Here is a 25,083-nt window from a genome sequence, read left to right as displayed (position 1 = left end):
TGTGTTAAAGATGGCTCTTCTTTAAGCATTTAATAACTTCAAGTCTGCACGTTTTTATTTTTGTTTGTTTTGTTCGTTGGGAGAAAAAACCATTCATTAACAAAAGGTTCATTTTGGAGAACCTCAACCTACAGAAGATTGTGAGGTAAGATCCTATCAAGATTTTGGGTGAGGAATCCAAGCTACAGGAGCTGGGCAATTGCAGAAAATGTGTAAGTTGTTGCTTAACCATTAATGTTAGTAGTACCTGGGTTGAACGCAAAAAGCACTGTTGCTCAGTGGTTCGAAGTTTCTGATGTTCAAAGACAGGGCAGCCATTTACCAGGAAAGTGTTTCATGCTTCCCTCTGATGAAACACTTAATTGACATTCTGATTTCATACTCTAGCAGACTACTGTGCTTGACTGGCCAACACACTGGCCTGACTTCACCCCACTAGAGAATCTACAAAAGAGGATCAAAGAGACCAGATCCAGTGAATGCAGAGGAGCTAAAGGTGGCAGCCAGGTTTTCCTTAACAAATCAGAAGGCACTCAGACTTTTGACCTCCACACTACTCTGTAACTAATATAGTAATTTATAGAAACTACCGTATATTAGTATCTTTATAGTGTCTATACATACTATAGGGATCTATATTTATTTTTAGCAGGCCTTTTGTCTTGAAAATGGCTTTTTATTCATCTTATGTAGTAAGATCTTATGTATAAGAGCAATAAAATAAGTATTTAAAAATAATAATATTTTTCATGCTAGTCTTCAAAATGGCAGAATTTGCGCATATTTTTGTATTTTATTCAGCATGGCAACATTATTTTTAAATGTATCAGATCTGATAAGGTACTCGGCCCAATTATGGGCTGTATAACAAAATACTTTGTACAGTCACTTCAGTAATTTCTTGAATGGTTACTTTATACTTTTACTTGATTAAAAATATGTTGAAGTAGTGATACTGTTAACTTGAGTACGATGATTTTTGGCTAACCCTAGTTCCTGATATTTGAGTTTCCCGACAATGAACAGCAGATGGCAGCAACACATCATTGATGCTCCTAACTGGGGCAATTTAAAGAAGAAGAATAGCTAGTTGTGACGTAAAGACGTTACATTAGGACGTGTTTTTTGACCACAAACAAACCAGCAACAGTATTTTCAATGTATTCTATGAAGTAATATGTGCATAAATGTCCACGTACTATAGTATCTAAATTCGTGATAGTTTCTTTTATATTCGGGAGAATTTTATTTCGCTTCTTTTGGCTGCTAGCTGAAGTAAAACAGGGCACTTAGCATTGCAGCTAGTACGTGAGCTATCATCATTTAATTGAATACAGAGAAGAAATAAAATTTAAGTCATTTCTGCAGTATTACTCATGCCTCTAATCAGTCTTCCGTATTGTCCTTTATTTGTAAGATAGTTTCTCATGCATGGCTTCGTGGCGTTTGCTAAAACTAGTTTGTCAGCTGAAAAAGCCACAATTAATTTCAACTAAACCAAACAACACAGTGTATCTGGCGTCTGTTCAAGCTTTTTTGTGAGTACATTTCTAGTTTTTTTTTATTTAAATATTTCTCTGTTTCGCATCAATATGTATTTGACGATGCCTCGCTCTTTTGTAGAATAAGTGCATTGACAGACTTCGAGCCATCAAAGAGAACAAAAGTTGAGACAAAAAAACAAACAGCACCTACACTTTACAAAGGTACTTTGCTTAGAAAATATTTTTCTAATATGACTAACAAACCATTTTTTCTTACAGTATCTGTTTTTCTTTATTTATTTTTGCCTTAGGTGTGCGTTCTTATCATCACAGCAACGGAAATGAGACCATAAATAAAGAAAGCAAGAAAAACAAAGTAAAAGCAAAAATGGATATGCCACCTAAAACTGGAGCAGGCGGTTTACGGGGCGTGAAGAGAAAAGGCTCCTTTCAAAACACCGGCCCCAGACCGACGCAGAAGCTTAGAAATACCCTTGACCAATGGCTGGTAAAGCCCTCAACACGTTTAAGTGCAGAAGTTTGTCCAGGTCAAGAGGATGTGGAAAAGACTGAAAATGAGCTGAACCCATCAGCTGAATCTGCAAACTATAAAAATGCTGATAAATCCTCAGTGTCTTCGATGGATGAAGATACCCAAATACTAACACCACAAAAGTCTGATGAGGACTGTCCTTTACTGCCTCATACCAAGGACTCTGAGATAGAAGAACAACCAGTGGAAGCATGCTCTTCACACTCTGAAGGCCATACCAGACAGAGAACAAAAATAACAGACTTTTTTGCAGGGAGTACATCACAGAGTTTTGCTGTGATAAATGGTGGGCAAAATAAGTCTTCAGAGAGAAAAGATCCAGACAAAGAACATACAGCTCCTGGAATTACATGGTTGGGAACGCCAATCAGCAAGCTCAGGAGGATGCCGGAATGTGGTGGGAAGCTTCCTCCGCTGAAAGATGTTCCTGACCAGCACATCGTGATGATAAGGGTTTGAGAACTAATTTTTTTTGTTATTAATAGCACAAAAAGAGTTTTAGGAATGCTTTTTCAATTTCACAACCTTTGTGATTACGTAAAAAAAAATAAAAATAAAATTCTGCTGTAATAGTTTTGTAAAATGTAGATTTCCAACTTGACACTGGTGTAGTTTGTATACATATGATACCAAAACTCGGTGACTACAGAAAGTGTTTGGTCGATTGGCAATTTGCAAAGAGTTTTAAACAAATAGGTCTGTTTTATCTTGAGTAAAAGATCTAAAATGAATAGAAAATTGTCCACCAAATTACTGTTTTAAATTAATTTAAGTTGTGTATCATATCAAAATTACAGCCTGAAAAGAGAAAAGTGTATATGCGTTAATAAAAATAAATAAATTAAAAGACTTATCCCAATCTGATCGGCAGTGTTTAGGAAACATGGATACTAACACATTAACACTATTACTTTTTATTGCTTGTCCCACTGATAGACAGACCTTCTTGGAAACTGTAAAGTTCCTATTCCATATCCAGCTACATTTTTGGATGCATGGGATGATGTCCATGTGAAGATGCCCTGCTCAAATGGGAATTTATTTCCAGTTGATGATGAGGTAAAACCGGAAGTGTTTCTCATGCTGCTCGTTTAATAACATAAAACATCACAGATGCAGACTTTGCATGAAAGTGTGGGGCTGAAATGTGGAAAACTTCTAATTTGTTTTTGTTTGAACATTTTTTTTGTTCAGATAAAATGTTTGAGTTCTAGAGGCATTTAAAGCCACATTATGCCAAGTTTTTGTTATAAAGATGCAATGTTTAATCATTTTTAAGTTGTTTAGATATTTTTTATTACAAAGTCTAAATGTATACTAATTTCACTTGAATAAATATAAAAAACCATGTAGAGTTGTGTGCCTTAGTAACCAGTAGATGGCACAACAGTGTCATTATTTGTTGCCAGTCTGAATTCACGCCACTGAATGCTATCTGTTTTTCCTCAGAAGAAGAGTCGGTGGGATCTGATCAAGGAAACTTTAGACAAGAAATTCACAAACGCTTTTGAGTTGAAGGTAAGTGGTTGTACATCATTATCCCTTCATTCTACATCCCACAAAATATTTTCTTCTGGAGTTTTTGTTTTAAGATGTGTAAATATGTCATGCATTGTTTTGTGTTTATCCAGTATACAGTGTTTATGCATTAGGCTTACAAATTAGTGAATTGGAATTTGTAAAAATGAGACCAGGTGTAACATGTGCACACAACTATAGTTGTTATTACCTGGTTAAACCACAAGATGGCATTTCAGGTTCAGAAAAGGAAAAGAACAAAGCTTTATTACATGTTGTTGAAATTTCAGTGGACTTTGAACACATAAATTGAACTTGCAATTAATATTTCTTTTGCTTAAAAAAAAGTTTAAATGTGTTTGATTCTGGCACAGGAAGCGGTGCTGAAATATAGTGCCTCACATGCCAAAAAATGGGACTTCACAATACTGGACTTATACTGTAACAAGGTAAAGTATAATTGTTACCATTGTTACTGTTTATTTCATGTTAATTCTTCTGATTCCAAAGATGGAAAAGTAATATTTGATTTGCTCACCAAAGATTTTACTATGCATGCAAGCACAGAAAAGTAGGAATCACAAGACACCAAAAGATTACTCTAATGGTAATGAACCGTCAACTATCCATCTATATAGAAAAATGATAAAATGAAATGATTGTTGTCGATCTATTTATTTTCATCAACATCAATAGAAATACATACTCTGAGAGAACATCACGGCTGCCATATCCCTGAAGCTATTCTTCTAATAATTGTTTTCCTCGCTTACTTTTTTGGGATTTGTTTGTAGGTGTCATGGGTATTTATGGAAATAGTTCATAATCTGAAGCTACTTATATGTATATAATTTGAGGAACATAACTGGTTTACATTCATAAAATAATCAAAGCATATAATTGCCTCCACCTGCCATCAAGCAAATGTATTTCATTTTTGTTTGACTGTCCAAGTAAGAAATAAAACCTGTTAGTTGCTACAAAATCACTTTTGTGGCAACAGTCAAATCATATTCTTGTGTTAGAATGGCCCAGTCAATGTCCAGGACCAAATGCAAGGGGTTCAACTGAATTGAAAGTGAATTACAACGGAAACTCTGTGGCCAGGTTTGAAAGACCTGCAGCTGTATTTCAAGTGAAATATTATTGTATGGTTAGGGTTTAAAGTCACAACGCAAGTATTTATTTTTATCACCAAAGTTACATGAATCAAATCCAAAGACTGACAGCAACATGCAATATTATAGAGAAATGTATAAAGACGCATAGAATATTTTGACCTAAGTTTAATAATTAACTGATTCCAAAGATGGAAAAGTAATATTTGTTCTGCTCAACAAAGCTTTTACTCTGCATTCAAACACAGAAAAGTAGGAAACACAAGCTAGTTGTTTTCTTCAAGTCAAAGATGTGCTTCATTTTTCCCAGTAAAGATTTGGCTCATTGCTCTTTGCTCAGAGTCGCCAGTGTCTTCGACAGTCGTTTTTGGAGGCCATCCGTCATCTGTCATATTAAAGTGCTCTGCGTCATCTTCCGTAAAGATTCAGAAGGTGGCTGAACATCTGGATCATTAAAGAGAGAGGGACATTCTGTTTGAGACATTGCTATGTTGTGATACAAGTGAAATAAGATTTCCCAAGTTTATTAGACTGTTGCTGGAAATGCTTTATGTTTCAATAGTGTTTCATACTCCAGGTGGAAAAAGTGACTGTTTTATGTCAATATGCTACAAGTTTGAGCAGTAAATGATTTGAACAAAATGGAAAATTCTCCAGCCACTAAAAGCAGTGTTTTGAGTAATAATTGAATCTTCAAACAAAAGGTCATTTTTACTAACTTGTCAGAAATGAACATAGTTGACATTAAATAATAGGCAGTAGCTCGATCCAGTCAGTTTCTGTTAAATAACTGTGCAACAAATGTAATTCATGTCAAAACTAATGTTATAAAGGATATTCCATCAAAGTGAACGCCTGCACTGAAAGAGGCTGTAGCCACAGGCTTAGTTTTAATGTTGAAATCTGATTTAGCTGTGATGTCGAACCAGAGTGACTAAATTTGTTTCTGGAACGGTGGGGCTGCATGAAGCACTGAGGTCTTTCTGCATGGAGGTTACATGTTCTCCCCGGATACTCTGGCTTTTTCCCACAGTCATAAAACATGACTGTTAGGTTAGTTGCTCTCTACAGAATCCAAATTGCTTTTTAGCATGTGTGTGTGGGCATGTGCATGTGTGTGTGTGTACACTGGATGCTTCCCCTGTGTATTTTTTGCACTGTGGTGAACTGGTGATCTGTCTCTACCCTTCCTTTCACCCAATGAAGGTTAGAAATGGGCACCAGCTCCCCTGTGTCCCTACAAGGATAAGCAGGCATAGACAATTGATGGATAAAAGAATGGTTTAAGATGGAATTTAAACATATTGATTCATATTGATAGCAAATATTTGATTTTTTTTTTTTATTCTTATTAAATTAAAGGAGAAATACATGATTATTCTTAAGACTGTTAAGTTGCAGTAAATAAATAAAATAATTTAAATTAGATCTGGAAAAATAGTGGTTTAGCACAACATTTATTATACGCTGCTGCTTGTAACTTTATTTAAGTAAACTTATGGATCTTAATATTGCACATTTTGCACTTTTTTCAAGAAAAAAGTTATTGCTTGTGCAGCAATTTTGACTTTCAATTGTCAAACAGAAAATTTATTTTATTATATTATATAATATTTTTAGCACAGTTTCAAAAATAATTTACAACAGCCAATGAGGTATAATGTTTTGACTATAAAGTTTCATTTTCAGAGTGAAATAACAATACCACTTTTGTACAATGCATCTGTTTCTTCAGATTGTTCTAGTTCAAGCTCTTGTGTCGGATTGAAGCAGAATGTTTTCTGGTGTCAGAGCAAAAATGCACATGAATGGCATGGAGTGACAGGTCGGGCATCCTCATTGAATATTCATCTCAGCTCATATTCCTTATGAATAACAGAATAGTCGTTGACAGACAGCCTCAGTTTTATTGAATTCAGTTCATTTTTCTCTTTGCTACCCAGAAAATACTCTATGTATGCTTATTAGCACAAAGGTTCATAGACTGACTGCTTACTTACATTTCTTAACCAATCTCAACACAGATAGAAAAGCAGATACACTTCTGCTTTATATGAAAAATGAAACATTTTTCTTACTTCACAATTATGCCTTATTTTGTGGTGGTTTATCTCTTAAAATCCCAATTTAATGCATCTTTTATAGTGTGACCACATGTGAAAAGTGAATACTTTTGCAAAACACTGTACATTTTGTTACAATGATTCACTGTTAGATTTCGTCTATCTTCTGGTATTACGTGCGGAGCTGGTCTTAAGTCGTACTGACAGTTTAGTCAGCTTATGTGAATCTCTGTCTGCTGCTGATTTACACAGCTTGCCTAATATTACCTCAGCTATATCTACTATGCCCATCGTGTCAACTGTCGTCATTTATTATACCCAGAGGAGCAGTTTATGATGTCAGCCTGGTCATTACTTACAGCGGTGTTTAGCCAAGCTTCCATTGCCATAATATAAATGTTCCAAGCTAAATCACAAGCCGGAGCTTCTTGTTCTGGGCACACAGAGCCCTTTTTATTTCAAACCCTTGGTCATTTGCATCTCTTCCTGGAAGATTGTTTAATGAGTTTGCTTGGCTGTGCAACTTCGATGAAATTGTGTCGCGATTGATAATTCTGACATTTTGGTGCCACTGCTGGGCTAATCCAAGTAATATATAAAAATGTGTTCTATAAATGACAAGCATTATGAATTTTTGGATTACTTCTTTAATGTGTATTTTGATAGTATGACACCACGGATTCACATTATATACATTAAAAAAATAGCTTCCATTCATGTCCTCCCATATTTGTGCTGCATCAATAATACTTCAATGGTTTTTCTTATTTCAGTATCGTTTGTTTGCTTGTTTTACTGTTTCATAATTTAAATGAGTGTCAGACAAGTGTATTTAATATGTATTCAACTAATCAGCCTGAATGAGTAATAGAGAGGCAGCTGTAGTTTATGGCAAAGCAACAAACATAGACAGATCTCTTGCTGTCTCCAAGGTCCTGGAGCGTGATGCTGTGGAACATCTGTTTGACTCTCTGCTGCCAGACATGGTGCAATTAGCACTGAGAGCATCTGAGCTCTGCACCAAGGTAACACCAGTAACTATGCATTGCATTGACTGGCTGGTTTTGGTGAATTGTTACAGCAGATTGATCCCCAAAGGTCCCCAAATGATAAAGTATCTTGTCTAGTTGTTGTAAAAGGGGTGAGGACCTATAACATATTTCTTTAAAGAAACTGTAACATAGCACATCTGTACTAAAGCCACATATGCATTCTTTTTTAGTGAATCGATAAAAGTGCATTCAGAGTTTACACATTATTACATTCATGCAGATTGCTTCCTTATCATGTTGGCATAACACAACTTATTTTATCCATCTTCAGTTGTACCTCTGTTTGTCCTCTAGCCTATCCCCCTCCTGAAAAGAGGCATGAGCCACTCCATCACCATGTCTCAGGAGCAGGTGGCATGTCTGCTCGCAAACGCCTTCTTTTGTACCTTCCCCAGAAGAAACTCCAGAAAGACTGAGTACTGCAACTACCCAGATATCAACTTTTTCAGGTATTGTGTGTGTGATGTTCTGCTTTGTTTAATAGTCGATTGGTAAACCATAAACCTTTTCTGGCACAAGCATGTTTCGTTCTAACATGGTATAATTTTGGAATAACTTGCTCATCAAAAATCATCCGAAAGTATTTGTACAGCTGGAATGTATTCATGTGTTTTTGCATTTAAACCACAAGCTTCAGTGTATTTTTAAGAATTTAAGTGACATAAATTGAAGCCAACACAACAAAAATGTGGCTTTCCCCTTAACTCCGATACCTCTGAATAAGATCCAGTGCAAGCAATTGTATTGTACCAGATGAAGTGCTCTCACTTCATCTGCTTCTGCCTTGCCAATTACTGAGCTCTGTATCTTCATTGTTTGATTTTACTCTACGACATCTGATTCAGGAAAATGTTTCCTTAGATTTAGTCAAAGAAATGCATCTGTGAAAATCTTCCGTATTTCTCTCTCCTTACAAACTGTCGCTATAAAGACCATCAGTTAGGATGTAATGTAAAATCTGGCTCCAGATCTCTTGCTTAGTCATGTTGCCAATATCTGTTGGAATCACAATGTGATTACCTAAATGGAAGAGGAAATTAGATTAAAAGCAACTCAGATGGTTGCTTTTGACAAAGGAACACACCACTGGCTTTTATAAAAAAGAAGTTTCCATTCCAACAGAATTTCATTCACATAAAGTTTAATGAGCTAAAATGAAAGTAGTCTCAGAGTTTTTCTTCTCCTTCGCTTTGTAGGGCATGACTTTACAAATTTCACTTAATTTTGACCTTGTAGCTCATGATACTCATTTCTATGTTGAAAAATTTGAATTATATAAAAATGGCATAAGATACATAAAACATAAGGTGGCTAAAATTGGCCAAGAAGTGTAAATGTTTTCCATGGAACATCAAACTCATGTGTCAAAACATTACACAATAGTCATCCAAGAAGAAACTAATAACCATATAAATGTTGTCTGGCATGCAATAGGAAGGAAAGCCAACTACCCATACCCAGCTCTCTGTGGCTAATTCAGTTTTCCTGTAGTCACCACGGTGGCAGCTCGTGAAAAAAAAAAAAAAAAAAGATTTCCTAGGAAAAATATGAATCACTTCACATTATGTCTGCTCTGTTTCTGACCCATATTGCCACGCTGATGCGCAAAAAACTGACATGCTCATTCGTTCATTTGGCTCAGACACTGAGAAAAATAGGTCATTGCTGCAGCTAATAATCAGGAGTAGATATGCAGTAGGAACGCACTAATGTTAGGTTAATTAATAATGTGAGCAGCAGACATCTGCAAATATTTTGCACAGAGTGAGGCCATCTTCTGGAATTGTGTCATGAACTTTGCTATATGCAATTCCTTCTGCTTTGGATTGTTCTTTATCCAAAGCCTTGATTTCAGTTCTTTCATAATTCAGAGGCAGAAAGTGTTATTAACTGTGAGAGTGACTTTAGTGAAGAGAAATCCATCCTCTTCATCTACCTGGATTAGAAAAGTTCATCCATTGTTTCTGCGTAGAGAATCTTTGGGAAAGTAAGAGTGCTCAATCCAACCTTTAGCTTAGTCACCAAGTGTCTGCACATTTTCTTTTATATAGTCTTGTTTGAAAGGTATTTATGGTCAATAATAAAATCCATTTACAATGTTTACCAGTCGTGATTTGTTGTTGTGCATTTGTAGAATAACTTTTCTGCTTTAAAAACAAAGGAAAGGCTGATTTTGACCTATGTATATAATATACTTGGAAATTTGTTTTGGTTTTCATGCTCTAAACAATGATGCGGTTTGCTGCTCAATATTTTTAAAGCAAATGCACTTTGTTTCAGTAAACTCGGGTGGGGATATTCTTCTGTATCCATTCTTTAGTTTAAATATCCTCATTGGATCCTATTTAATTCAATTCTAATAAGTTTCATTTTATAGCACCAGTTGTAATAAATGTTGTCTCAAGGCACATCAGAAATCATCTAATCTGTACACAAATGTATAGTGAATTCAGTTCGATAATATTGACAGATTGAAAGTCATGTATTGACCTGAGTGTTGCAATTTGATTTTAACAATCCACTCAGATTCAGTTTATTATTCATATTTCTATCTAAGAAAACTCAGCCGATTATATCGAGCCACTGACTTTGCAGTAATTAATCTTCCCAAATGAGCATGTAGCAGTGTATGAAGTGTTTAAGTTTGCAGCAATCCCTTATACTAAGAATTTGTATAGTGGCAGTAGAAAGGAAAACTCCCCTCCGATGGGAAGAAACATCCATCAGACACCAAGGTTGAGCACTCAGTGCAGGACCATAAATGCCAGCAATTTTATAATTAAAAAAAATATATATTTAAGTTTATTTCTTGTTGTTTCTATGTAACTTATTCAGTATGTTATCGACTGGTCGAGATTTTTTGTTTTCCTTTTGCCAGTTTTGGAAAGCTTGATCATCTGCTCCCACATGTAAACATCTTTTTTTTTCTTGGCATGTTTACACCCCACAGCAGATGTGTAGAAATTGGCAAAAACTCTTGCAAAAAAAAAAAAATGGCCAACTGAAATAAAGATACAGTCTCACCGTCTGCTGCAAAGGAAGCTTTTAGTTCTCTCCCTCCTTACATATTAAAAGTTTTCAGTGTGTGTTCTTGTTGTCAAAGAATGTTGATTTGTAAAAAGATGCTAAAACCAAATGCAGTCACCTGTATTGTTTTTTTTTTTCACAGCTACAGTTCCTAGCAAAGGTATTCAAAGGGCCAATTGTTTGGCCATTTATATTTATGCTTTATATATTCCCAAACCTAGATTATTTTTATTTATAATTTAAGTAATGATGATGATGATGATGCTAGATTCATAATTTTTAAACATAAAATCATGAAGTAGGATCATTTGTATTCACCCATCATTCTGATACACCTAAATAAAATCAAGTGCAAACAATGGCATTTACACACCACCTAAATTTAAACCCAACATTATTTGTAACCTTGGCAGATTTAGATGTAAAATAGTTTTTTATTAAACCAAGAACCTAGGTTTTTGATAGGAAATGGCAATTTTAATATTAGCCTACATGTTATCACTCAGCTCAAACTCAGCACTCTGACTGGACCACCTCAAAATATTATTACATTTAGACAGAAGTCGCATGTTTTTAAATTATAACATGACTTTAATCCCAAATTAATGACTAATACTGTATAAGTAATTTAGGTCAATTCTCTATTTCTATAAGACTATATTACAGTTTGTTACTAAAAGACGGCTTTTGCTGGTGGCAGACTCATGTCCAGTAAATTTTTCTGAGAGCTACAAGACGGAGGATTGTTTCTTGAGGCCACTTTGACTAAAAAAAGACAAATGAAAGCAGAAACTGGCTTTACTGAACGAGTTTTCCAGTCCCTGAAGGGCTCTTAGTGCAGCAAGCTTTTGTCATTGCTTCATTTTCATTCCATAAAATTTCCTTTTATTTATTGACGCATCTGTGTGCTTCTTTTAGACTCATATTAAGAAGGATATTGTGAGTTTAGTGTTCAAAGTGCACTCGTATATCCAGCGCATCTCGCTGCCAGCAGTTTTATATATGCACTAGGACCTTTTTTCCCTCCTCAGGACACTGTTGCTTTAAAGGGACGCAGCGTTTCCTAATGTATCCCTGGAGACAGAGAGATCCCTGAACCCCTTTCTCTTTTCTTTTTTATGTGTGAGTGCGGGGACAGTGCAGGAGTGTTGCACTGTGATGGACAGCCTGGGGCAACTTTGGAGCTCCTACATAATCGGTTAGCGACTGAAAAGGAGGCTGAGTGAGAGATGAACTAATTCATATCAAAAGTTGAAGCATGACTGAACTCACGGGGCTAAAATGGAGGTCATCCATGTCTCCAGCAATGATTCTGCAAATGAACAGTTTTTGGTCGTCTTGACTTTAGTCAGTTGGTGGTAAGATGGTATGTCATGGCCAACTTCTTTAAAGATTGAGCGTTCTTCCTTAGGAAGAAAATATCATTGTATTCACTGTCACAGCACTTTATTTGGGTATACCTGTCTAAGTAGTTGTTTGTAGAGATGGAAACTCGCAAACTCATTTTGACATCTGGAATTGAAGAACACTATTTGCTGAAGTTCAAACTGAGCATTAGAATGGGGAAGAAAGAAGCTTTAAGTGACTGAATGTAGCATACTTGATCTTTTTTTCTGAAACTGGAGATCTGCTGGAATATTTGCCCATAACCATCTCTGAGGTTTACACAGAATGGTCAAAAAGTGAGAAAAATAACCTGTGACCAGCAGTAATGCAGACTAAAAAACCTTGTTGATACCACAGTAGAATGGGCAGACTGGTTTAAGATTATAGAAACGGTGAACATTGTTGAAGCCTTGAAGCAGAAGGGCTACCCCAGCCGAAGATGACTTCAGAAGATTATTTGTGGAACGTACAGATTGTAAAATTTAGCTAGGTAAATGTTTTTTGAAACATTTCCTACGTTTTCTCAGTGGAAAACGTAGGAAATAATTATAATGAATAAATAGGTGGTGGCAGAATTAATAAAAATATCACTCTGTATCTTTTTCCTTTCAGGCTGTTTGAAGGCTCATCCTCCAGAAAGATTGAGAAGCTGAAAACCTTGATGTGTTATTTTAAAAGTGTCACTGAACAGAGTAGGTGATCAGATTTATTGTTTTTTGATTAAATTGAACTGTTGTAGAAAAAACTAAGCAATCACTTTTGATTTGTGTTTTTTTGTCTTTCAGAACCTACAGGACTTGTGACATTCAGCCGTCGAAGACTAGATAAACCTCCCAACTGGAAAAGGTTTTCTGTTGTTTTTTGTTTGTTTGTTTGTTTTGTTTTTTGATTTTTAGAATAGTATGAGGAGCACCAAAGATACAGGAGCTTACTTAAAGTGGAATGTGGAAAACAATGTTTGCATTTCAGCTCGCCGACTTTGCTCACAAGGCTCCACATTACATGTGAAGGGACCATTGAGGATGATGGTTATGGGATGCTTCAGGTAAGACCTCTATTCAGGGTTTGTATGGGTGCTTGAAATCCTTGAAAATGCTTGAAGGGAGTTAAGGGAGTACTCAGTTTTTGTATAAAGTTCTTGAAAGCGCCTGGTATTCAAATTGTATTGTCAGGTGTATAGGTTGTGTGAGAGAGAACTTTTCAAAACATAAAATTTTGTTATAGTTTAGTCTAACTTGTCCTTTCTGTAGAATGTAGAGTACCATCACAAGACATGATTAATAACAGTAATAAATACATTATGTAATAGTGAATTGAAGCTATCTTTTTTGTTTTTATCTCCAAAGTGTATGCTGACAATGTTTGAAAAGTCCTTGAATTTTACTGTGGGAAAAGTGTATGGCCCTGTCTATTAGAAGTGTACACTAGTTAAAACATGTTTCAGTCTGCTTTAGATTTATTTACATTTTTCAGCAACTTAAATGTACCAGGAGCTGTTTCTCTTCTGTAGTAGTCATTCACTATGCCACCACATTTTGAAGTCTTTCACCCAGAATGCTTAGCACTGCAAAATAAGTCCCTTTAAGGGAGCTGCTTACACGTCAGAGGGAGTTTGGGCTGGGACTGGGGTCGAGGCCTCTGGACCTCCTCGGCTCTCTATGTTGGCTAAGCGTCCCGAACACTGTCAGCGCGCCCCCCCTCCCCCGACTTTCACCTTTTGTTTGCCTCTGGTTGCCACGGGCTGACAGTTGATGTGCGCACACGACCAGCTCCGGGGCTCGCAGTAGCTGCGATTGATGGATGCTCTGCAAGGGTGGGGTTGGAGGTTGAGGTCCTGACAGCTTGTCAAAGCAGCCTCTAGAGTCTGGCTTGTTGTCCCAATGTTGAGTGACCACAATGGAGAGATCTGCCCTCACCCAGCTGCTCAACTTTTTTTTTTCATAGCATTTTTATGTGGCCGTGACGGGTTCGGTCTGGGCCAACTGTGGGTCACTGAGTAAAAATGGTCAGTAAAATGTACAATTTCAAATGAACTGAAATAATTTAAATACTTGTAAAAATAAATAGAAAGCATAATTTTTGCAGTTTATTTTCTTAAATAGATCTCTTAATTTGATATTTGCTACTGGCGGCTACAGAACTAAATGCAGCTATAAGGAGAGCTCAAAGCTCATTTTGACATTGTGGACAGATTGCCTGAGTAATGCCACCACCTCAGGCTAACCTCTCCAATAAGCCTGTCATGAATTCTGTCAAAAATAAAACATAAAGGGAAAATACAATTTCATGGCATGTTTTGCTTCCAAAGTTTGAGAAGCTGTTCTTGTCTTTGCTCTTTTTTTTTTTTTTTTTTTTTTTTTTTTCAAAATCTGACTGATTAGAAAATGAGCAGGGTCAGAAGAAACTTGGATGTTTTTTTTTTCTTTATCTTTCATGGTCTTACCTTATTTTTCAGGTGGATTTTGCCAACAAGTTTGTTGGAGGAGGAGTTATTGGTGCTGGTCTTGTTCAAGAAGAAATTCGGTTCCTCATAAACCCTGAGCTCATCGTGTCGCGTCTCTTCACAGAGGCACTCGATGATAATGAGGCACTCATTATCACAGGTCAGTAAACCCAAAAAGAAACGTAATTTTTTTTGGCATTTATTTCTCTACGTCTATAATCTATTTGAGTTTTTTGGGAGATTTTGAACCCATTGTTTTCTTTTTTCTGCACTGGATTTTTGAAAGAGTCTTCTCTGAATACATGCAGATGCAAACACACCCATTATATCCAGCAAATTGGAGTAAGTAGATTATTAAAATATGAGGCAGATATCATGGGAAGAGAGATTGAATTCAAGCTTGCGGTTCTTTTTCTGTAAACTCAGCATCACAATTGTATTTTTCTCTTTTTCTTAACTATCTCCAGCTTTCAGCTGGAAGTATTTCTTCTGCACTGTCGACACATGATGCAAACGGTCTTTGCAAACATCTTTGAGAATGATAAACTATTTGCTTTGCCTACAATTTCCACTGATATAGAAACCATTGGTGGACTTTGTATACTTCTAGCCTTATTAAAATGTCTGTGATTAGATATCTTATTTGTTCCTTAGAGTTCTTTTGGAAGCAGATATTTATTTGCATCTGGCCTCTTAAAGACGAGGATGCCTGCAAGTAATCTTGTGAATTTGCCCTCGATTGTTATCCTTCCAGATTGGAATTGTAATTCTTAAGATTTATTCCATTTGTGCTTCAATTTTTATACACTCTTTAATTTGATGTGAAAAGTATTGATGTTTACATCTTCAATTTGCCCCATTCTGGGTCAGTCTGATGATGTTTATGGGTTTGCCATCTTTCTCTGTCGGTCCTTGTCACACGTTTGTTTTTGATTAGCTTTGAGAGGTAGTTGGAAGATGGAGAGTTGGTGGACTTGATTGCACTGTTGAACCTCTTTCTTAAATAATTCCTACTACAGTCTGTACTTCACAATTGGATGTTTGCAACAAACACGGCTGTCAAAAACCTGTGTAGACCCAATAACAAGACGGCAGACATGAGGGTTCTCTCTGCAGGAGGTTGATGACACCTGTCCTTTTTTCCACTTCTTCTTTTTGTTTTGTGGAAATGTTTGCAGGAGCTTGATTGGGCTTAAAGGGGACAATCAGTGTATTCTAGTAATGGCTAGTAAAAAAAAAAGTCGCCTTGTATTTTAGTATAATTTACGGATTGAAAGAATCTCTTTAACAAAGGTTTGGATTTTACTGATTAACATGATGATAATCTCATGTTTATTTTTGTTTTTCAAATTACTTTTAGTTTTATTTCTAAAATAAAACTATGTTTTCTACTTTAAGGGAGGAAAGTAAAGTTTATTAAACTGTGGTGTGTTTTTTTCTTCACTCTTTGACATGAGCAGTGATTGAGAAACTTTTTTCAGTTTCTCAGTCTGCATTGCCAAGAAACAACCATTCTACTTGCTTCTGGCTTTTGTTGTCACATTGTTTTAAGAATATGTTTGTTATTATACATGGTATCAGAACTGTAGACTAAAATAGCAAGTGAGGCATCACATTCTTTGTCTTTGCGATCTCCAGACATGCCACGTCTTCCCGTTTGGCCGAGTCACCTTCAGATTTTGTGCCTGCCTTTGCTCCCGTTGCTCCACTTAACTTTATTACTCCAGCATAGAATTAATTATAGCTGGAAGACCTGCCCAAGACCTGCTCCACTAATGGACTCTTCCATTCCATCATCTTTATTAAACTCAGCCAATATCTCTTCTTCCCATTGTAAAACTCCAAGCCTCGGATGCATCGTGGCCCACTGCGGTAAATCATATTTCTCTGCAAGAGGTCTTGGCATGCAGCAACACAGACTAATGGGTTGTAGCTCTACACTGAAATTTGCAAAAGTGCTCTGGCTAATTGAATTTTTCTTGATTGGTAGATATCTGGCTGCCATTGGGACGGTCAACAGTATAAATAGTATCAGGGAGAAGTCACATGATTGGTTTAAAGACGATGCTGACCAAGAGATGCTTTAAATCAGTGAGCAGGAAGCAGTGACATAGAGATTGTATTTCTTTTTCTATCTGGAAGGTGAAAGCCGATAAAACTAGTGGATGCAATGTTTCCCATCTGAAACCACTTACCCACAATATTCTGATAGCATAATTTATGTGATTTATGTTGTTTATGTTCACAAAAACAAAATGTTTCCTTTTTTATTCCTTGGTCATTAAGAAAGACATTGATATGAGTTAATTAAAGATAAAAACATTCACTCCTCCCAGCTTTGAATTAACATGGCAATGAGATACACTTCTGACCTTTCACTGCCTTGTCCAGCACAAATATGAGACTTTATATATATATTTGCACATGAATAAAATGACCTTTAATATTTTACTTTGACCTGCTGATTGTTGTTATTTATAAAATCATTCTAATAGTTGGTTCTCTATAAATGCAGAATTTATATGCTTCCCTCCACAAATACCTTTTTAAAGAACATTTTGCTCACAAAAAATTAGAAGAAGAATTAATTTTGTTTCTGAAGTATTATCTGCTCAAATGTAAAAATGTCAGGGACCATTAAAATGTCATGTTCTTGAACAGCAAACAGATGTCCCTCCAGTTTTATGACAGATATGTTATTCCATTGTTGAGATTTTTACGTTCTAATTTAAACAGAACACTTGGAAATAGTAGTTTAAAGTAATTTCTTCCTGTTTAGTGAGTGTGCTTTATTCCCACAATATAAAAATTAATTGAGCAGTCACAATATGCATTTATACTGAATCAAAGTTAACCTTTAAAGAGCATTTGCTCTGCGGGAAAATTTGTTCTGCATTTGTTTCCTATGTTTTTTTGTAATTGTTTTTTGTTTATAAAGGGATTTTGAATTATATTGGCCATTACTTTAAGAGCAACATGATGATGATGCCAACTGGAGTTCAGAGCTCTTTCATATGCGTCTCTTCTTAAATTGCTTTGAGTGGGAGGAGTTTTTTTTGTTTGTTTTGTTACAGCACGTACATCTTTTTTCTGTTTAAAATTATTGTATTGGCTTATTGTATTGGCAATAAATATCGAATTATTGCAGGAATATCTATCTAAGATTATTTATTCTCCACCATTGGTCATATTATATCCCTTACTTTTAAGCTTTAAGTTGACTAAAAATGGACACAGTGTTGAGGTTCCACTAAAACCTCTCTAATTTTACCTTTCTTTCAGTGTTGCATCATCATAACTAGCATCATGAGCAAACATGGTGGTAGTTTTAAACATGGTTTTTGTTGCTGTTTTTCAGGATCACAACAGTATAGCAAATACACGGGTTATTCTCAGACGTATAAGTGGGCTGGCTGTCACCACGATACAAATCCAAGGTATAGATCCATTTCTTTTTTTTATATTTTAACAGCAGCGGGCATCAGCCATGTCCTGAAGTTTGAAGTTTAAATTATTATCTGTTTGGTACTTTGATTACGGCCTGTTGTTGAATATTTTATCTATTGAGTGTCTATTTGTGCCTTGCAGAAGTATTGTCTTTTTTTCTTTTGTTTATTTGTTTTGAGCAACTTACTTCCTATGGTTTCTATATATGTGAAAGTATTTTGTCCACATTTTATTGTTCTAAAATCTGTTTATTGACTCTCCCAGAGACGACTGGACGAGACGGTGCACAGAGATTGTTGCCATCGATGCGCTACAGTTCAGGAACTTTCTCGAACAATTTCACCCCGACAAAATTAACAGAGAACTTAACAAGGTGACCATAAACCTTTTTTGTTTGCCTAAGTTTTTTCATATCTTTGTAATGTTGCTAGATTTTTGCTGCATGCAGTTTACCATATACAACCATTCTCATATACAATGATTTAGATGAAAATATACATACATACAATACATACTATGCTAGAAAACAAATTTAAGTATGGATAAAGGCTCTGCTTCCTTTCACTTTGACAGAAGTACAGGCATTTTTATCTCTGTTTTGTTTTGTTTTGTTTATTGATGCATTATTGCTTTGCTAGTGGATAGCTTCTAATAGTTAATAATAATTAAGTAATTAAAGTGATGTTCATGATATAAATACTGTATTTGTGAAAATATGTTTAATTAAAGTACCCAGAACTTATCCATCATTGATTTTAATTGGAATTATGAAAATGTACTGTCAGGATACCAGTCCCATGTATCATATTTACACGTTATTCTGCTTTTATATTTATCCTTAAGCTTCCTGAAGTGGTAATGGCCATTTGTTCTGGAAAAAAATCAAGATGTTGATGTTGTCAGGTCTGCTGTCAGAAAGCATGGAGCAGTTTGACAGTTCTGACATAAGGGTGAAGAATGCATAAACACAGAGATCAATCCTGTTTCGAATATTGTTCAGTTAAATGTCACATCTGCCCTTTCCCAAGAAGAATTTATCACTGGTCAGAAGGGAGGACAGGCTCTTACCATTTATTTTCACCATGCATTTTGTTTTAACGTTAAAATAAATATTTCAAGCTCACTTGGGTCTTATGTTGAAGAAGCTTTTAAAACCGTGGCTCATATGGCTTGTCTGATATCTCAGATTTACATAAGAGTGTTTTATAGTTATGACTCTCGACAGTGAAGCCAGATTTTGTTGTCATATCTCCAAAATGGCACATTAAAAAATGTAAGGAAAGATAAATCACCCAATGGCATGTATTTAGTATGAGCAAAGTCTCACAGCTATTGGAAAAAAAATTAAGAGTAGCTGGTATTTTCACATAATTTTCATTTGATTAATTTTAAGAGAAAATGTTCTAACTAGAGCACATGCCCCACTGGGAAATTGTTTTGAAATTAATGGAACAAGCCTTTCAATGTTATAAATATGTTGCTCTTTACTGTGCTAGTGATACTTTCTAATGTGTCTGAAGCAGTTTTATGATTTGAGATATAAGCTTCTGCCTGATTGGTTCTCTTTTGGTGCCTTTGGATACTTTTACCTTGTAATTGTTAGCATGCATTTTTATTTTATTCTGGGTGATTAACTGTTTCATACACACTTTAAGTAAATACAGTAAAATATACAATCAAACAAAGTAAATAAATTAATTTATGTGTGTACATTGTAATACAGAGCTTAATTCAGAGGATTCGTGTGGCCCTCTATGTTTTATTTAATATTCATAACTTTTGCGCTTTTTTACATCCTCTTTTTTAACTTATTGTCTGACACTACTGTTTAATCTTTTGATTCTCCTTGTAGGCTTACTGCGGCTTTTCTCACTCTGAGAAGGAAAGTCCAAACCTTGCCGCAGTGGCAACAGGAAATTGGGGCTGTGGTGTTTTCGGAGGCGACACACGACTCAAAGGTAAGGTTCACGTCTCTTGCGTAACGTTGACGTCAGCACATTTTGACTAGACAAGTGCTCAGATCATCACTTTAATTGGACTCTCTTTCCTGGATGCAGCAGAATAAATTTCAGCTACAAAGCGCTCCAGCATTGGCATCCATTTGTCTTACAGGAATTTGTGCATTTACTTAAGGCATATTTTTTTTTTGCCTTCCTCCTATTGATCTAAAGCCAAAGTTGATATGTTGCATTAATAGTGAAATTGATTGCCTGCTTGAATCCATCAATCAGTTCCAGCTTTCTGTGTGTGTTTTGTTCTTATTACTCCTTACGGAGCTTTAGGAGAAATTTTTCCATTCATTTGTAATAGCAACTTAGCTTTTCTCTAGATTTATGCATTTCAGTCCTTATCTTTATCTTAACTTTATACATTGCATATATTATTGAAAAGTCGCTTTACTTCAGTGATCCAGTGCAAGGGGATGAAACTGGCATGTTACGCACAGATTGATTTATTTGAAGTGTTTACTTCTGTTAAGTTTGATAATTATGGCTCACAAAACGCTCTATCTGTGTATATTAATGGAAAGTTGCTTGGAAGGAGAAACTGGTAGTTAAGGGTGCAGAATAACAGACATAACTGCCTCCTTGAAAGGTTTGTGTGTGGTTTTTTTTTTTTGTTTTTTTTTTTTTTTTGTTTGGTTATTTTATTTCTATTGCTGTTATTCATTCTAATATGTGGTTAATTATTTTGTAGATCAATACCCCTTTTTGCCACTCTGTTGTATATACACCTACTGGTAAATAATATTAATTAAAAAACATACAAACAACAACAAAAAAAGAAATAATGAGATCTGCAGGATGTTTACGAAGAGATATTAAAAGGCTAGAAATGGCAGATTGATGGGTAAAATTCGGGGCATGAGATATAACTACAGCATTTTTAGCCATATATATTAAAATTGAGCATTTATTTATTTTTTTTTAAGTTTGTGACACAAAGCCTATTCAAGAATTTAGGGGAGATTTCACAATATGTGGAGTTCAATATGCAATAATGTTTGTGAATGTGGATCAATATGATTTGTGATAAATAAACAAATAGTCATAGTTTTCTATATGACTGAGGTTCATTGTGATGAAATAACTTAGTTATATCTTTCGCTGACTGCAGCAGAAACATCCAAATGCCTAATTTTCTGCTACATTGCGCAAGCTTCTTCTCATATCACGGGCATGGAGAGCTTGAATGTGTGGTTATCTGATAAGCTGTAGTTCATGCAACTCTTTGCAGTATTAATATTGAATATGGTCACATAGCAATAACAGCAAGTTAGTGATATATTGTGCACCTTTAGTGTGGACTGCTACTGGGGTCAGTGATTCAAAAATGCTTCTTTTATGTTGAGGACACAAAGTCAGAAGCGTCTTACTTGGACTAAAGAGAAATGGGCTTTTTGAGTTTAATTTAATTAACCTTGTAATAATGTTCAAACTTACATTTATATTGATGTGCATTTATTAGATAAACATGGCTTTATTCCTATTTTGTGTTTAGTGACTCACTATATCAATAGTCACTTCCTACTTGAGAGGATGTCTACTTTCTAGGATTAGCTTCTCTGGTCCCTCGTTGCCACCTTTTCTTTAGTCACAAAAATGATTTTTGAGGACAGCTGTTGAAGCAGAGGCAGCGAGACAAACTGCTGATGGGTAGAAGTGCTCAGTGTTGAGTGCTGATGACGATGTTGTTTCAGTTTTGCTCATTACGTCTGCACTTTCCCAACTTTAATTAATCAGCAGACGTATTTCCAGTCTCTTAAAATATTCACAGCTTTCCGGGGCCAGTAGGGGCTGCGCTTACTAACAGATCCAGAGTTCACAGTGGGGGTGAGACCTAATCCCTTGATTACCGTACTCACCTTTTACTGTACAGAATACAGAGACTGGTTTTAATGTGGTTTTAATGGAAACATCAACTTTAGAGGAACTATTCATTTACTTAAATCTTTTTTTTTATCTTTTCAAATAATTATTTTTCTTTTCCCAAGCTTTCATTGTATCTACTTTGGTCTTCTCACACCGAGAGGAAACATATTCACAGTCCTCTTTTCCTCCAGCTCTGATCCAGATGCTGGCAGCTGCTGAGGCGGGCCGAGACGTCGCCTATTTCACCTTTGGTGACAACCAGCTCATGACAGATGTCCACAACATGCACTCCTTCCTCACCCAGAGGAATATCAGTGTTGGTGAGGCAGTCAGCCATCCTGTTTGTTTCTATTTTTTTTTATTGAAAGTAGTCTTACAGCCTGTGGTTTTAACACTAACACTATTGCTTAGCCAATGGCATCAGTGTTTGAGTTTGGTTTGTTTATTTTTTCTATGAAGACAGCCTCCCATGTCTTCATACATTTTTGGTTGGTGTTTTTATGTTGTGCTGAAGTTTTAAAAAGCCTTCCAACAAGTCCAACGTCTATTAATTTTCTCTTAGTTGTTTTTGTATTAGTTAAAAGTTTTTTCAGATGGGTAACCACTGTTCCAATGTCCAAATGGTTCCCTCAGGTAAAAGGAGAGTGGTTCTGAGAGTCAGGATTATTCCAACTCTCAAACTCTTGTGTCACTGTCCACAGCTAGGAGTACATCTAACAAAACGGAGCTCTAATCCCAAAATAATTTCCCTTAGGCTAGTCTTGAATTTGCTCCTCTGATGAAACTAAATGTTTCATCAGAGGAGACGATGCTTGAGCTTTATAGCCAGGCATCGTCTTGGCTATATAAACATTTGTAGACATCATGGAAAGTCTTTCAAGCCTAAGAACACTGTACTAGCTGTGGTGGAAGGTGATGGCAGCATGCGGTCTGTCAGTGGTACTAGTGCTCTGCACAAAGCTGATAGAATATTCAAACTATCTCAAAAACTTGAATAAATCAGGCTAACAGAAATCCAGTCAATTTAAACAAACTGTACCAACTCTGCCCAGAGAAGTAGTCAAACATTTAGCTCATTTTACAACAGAAACTTGTTAGTTATTGTAAAATACTGTACATCTGTAAATCTAATCCATATTTTAAAATGTCATTTAAGTTGTATATTCATTGCCACCCGAAAAAAGTGCTTCAACTGGATCATCAAATCCCCCAAATTCATGCTTCATTCATGCTCAGAGGGCTGCATGTAAAGTTAACCTCAGCTAATAATTATAGATTTTTGAAAATCAACATTTTCTTTCTCATCATAACAAGGCAGTCTGTACAATGTCCTTGTCTCCATCACAGGGGAGGTGTATGATCTCCTGGGGCAATACTACAGCTCGGTTTGTAAGAACTGCCTCCGCCGGCGCCCTGACGTCAGCCTCTACTCCTTCATCTACGGACAGGTCGGCTCCTCAGGGGCGCCGGATGAGTCCATCAGAGGTTCGGCTGGCCCACACCCACCCACACAGTGTCATTAAGGTCATGATGCTGATGAGTCACTTTGCTTTTAAAAGGGGAAAATAGAGAGTGCCAAGATTTTTGTCACCTTGCCGTAATCAACACAGGAATCAATAAATGGCTCAGAAATTAATTGCTATGATAGAAATACATAACTTGAATTGTGAAGCAAATTTACTTAGAAAGAGGTTTTATTTTTTATTTTATTTTGCCTGTTATTTTTCTTTTTTTTTTTTTTCTGATGATTTTTCCACCATCGTCTTCCTTGTCCATGGAAATAGCCCATGTAGTTTAATAAATGGGATATAATAAATTTTATATACAAGCAAAAAATGATTCGGAAAAAGTAAATATGATTAAAAAATAAAAGGCAAATTAAAAATGAGCATATGAACTTTGAGATTAACACTGGTTTTGTTGCATTCCATATTTTATACATCTAAATTTCTCTTTGTTAGTTTTGTGCTTTTAGTTGTCATAAAAAATCTTTAATATGGCAGTTTTTTTGGTCCTTTATAATATTTAGCCCTGGATAAACCAAAATACGTTCTCACTGTTGACATGAAGAAAAGAAACGAGGAGCATGAAGATGAAAACCAAACTGGTCAGTTATGGCCCTGCCTGCTGCTGTGGTCACTTTGTTGCAGTGGGTACGTTGGGTTCCACTGTGATGCAGTTTGGATGTTTAATGCCGAGGCAAAGGTTGCCATCCATCTTTTCTCTCTGTCGTGTAGCTGGTTTTCAAACCCGCACTTATTCAGTTTAATTGAGTTTTCTGTCAGAAATGAAGTTAGAGGAGGACAAGAATTGTTGTTGGAGACTCGGATCACCAGTAGGAAAGCAGCTTAGATTAAAAGAGCAGTCTTCCTCTGGGTGTAATTTATTTCATTATCATAATGAGTTCAGGCTACAGTTGAGTGGATATGTTTTGATTTTCACTGAACGTGATTACGCTCAATTTGAAGTGATTTTCTATTTTTCCACTGATATTATTGCTATTCATTCATTGTTTTAACATAAGAATGAATTTCTATTTTTTTTCTGATGTATTTTGTTTTGGAGTCCAAATAAAATTGGATTTAATAAATAAATTCGTCTCAGTTTTAATTCTTTCCACCAGCTCTTTTCAAATGTAAGTGATGCATCCCTGAAATATTAGATTGATAGCTGCCTGATACATTGTTGTTAAAGGCAAATATTGATTTTTTCTGGTATTCGTCTGCACTTATTTAATCTGAAAATAAAAACAGCTCAGCCAATCAGATCTAAGAGTTGGACACATTTCTGGAGTGACGAGTTTCTTCTGTATTAGGAGTAAAATTTTATGTACTACATTGATAAATCTCTAATTGTCCTGCCTACTGTACCATTTCAACATTTATGTTTTGTTTTCTGTTTGCAGAAACTGTTTGAACCTAAGCCATCTTTAGCTGAATGGAAAGTTATTTTAATTTCTTTTGAATGAACTCGTGGGCTTATCTAAGTTTACTAAAGAGAGTGTAGGTGTCAAAGCTTGGCACCGTCTGCCTTTATGGAATCAGGACCCGAGGTAGGGGGTCGCTCTTTGTTGCATGCTGAGTTCAAAAAGCAGCCTTTGGGGGTCTATCTCCTGAGGGG

The 25,083-nt window shown here is 35.9% G+C and overlaps 1 protein-coding gene across 2 annotated transcripts; it reads left to right on the top strand.

Annotated features, from left to right (window-relative positions):
- Positions 1 to 1,095: 1,095 nt before the first annotated feature.
- On the top strand, positions 1,096 to 24,557 carry LOC122823292 (poly(ADP-ribose) glycohydrolase-like). Of its 2 annotated transcripts, none has more exons than XM_044102754.1 (17): positions 1,096 to 1,538; positions 1,624 to 1,706; positions 1,796 to 2,490; positions 2,974 to 3,096; positions 3,487 to 3,555; positions 3,930 to 4,004; positions 7,669 to 7,761; positions 8,083 to 8,237; positions 12,814 to 12,893; positions 12,987 to 13,047; positions 13,171 to 13,246; positions 14,657 to 14,804; positions 18,003 to 18,081; positions 18,356 to 18,464; positions 19,944 to 20,049; positions 22,155 to 22,283; positions 23,311 to 24,557. In XM_044102754.1, the coding sequence occupies exons 1-17, from the start codon at positions 1,432 to 1,434 to the stop codon at positions 23,484 to 23,486; spliced, it is 2,364 nt and encodes a 787-aa protein (XP_043958689.1). In that variant the 5' UTR covers positions 1,096 to 1,431; the 3' UTR covers positions 23,487 to 24,557. The 2 variants fall into 2 exon arrangements, with proteins under 2 accessions (XP_043958689.1, XP_043958690.1); XM_044102755.1 differs by having other exon boundaries at positions 3,490 to 3,555; positions 23,311 to 24,521.
- Positions 24,558 to 25,083: the final 526 nt, after the last annotated feature.

This window comes from Gambusia affinis, linkage group LG20, assembly GCF_019740435.1.
Source record: "Gambusia affinis linkage group LG20, SWU_Gaff_1.0, whole genome shotgun sequence".
Classification (NCBI taxonomy): Eukaryota; Metazoa; Chordata; class Actinopteri; order Cyprinodontiformes; family Poeciliidae; genus Gambusia; species Gambusia affinis.
This window is presented reverse-complemented; position numbering and strand designations above follow the sequence as displayed.

What these genes read in the sequence shown, in the direction of transcription:
- LOC122823292 (XM_044102754.1), top strand. Translation starts at nt 1,432, where the DNA reads ATGGCTTCGTGGCGTTTGCTAAAACTAGTTTGTCAGCTGAAAAAGCCA. An exon ending in ATGGTTATGGGATGCTTCAG is followed by an intron (nt 13,247 to 14,656) that starts GTAAGACCTCTA and finishes CTTATTTTTCAG; the next exon opens with GTGGATTTTGCCAACAAGTT. An exon ending in AGGCGACACACGACTCAAAG is followed by an intron (nt 20,050 to 22,154) that starts GTAAGGTTCACG and finishes CTTTTCCTCCAG; the next exon opens with CTCTGATCCAGATGCTGGCA.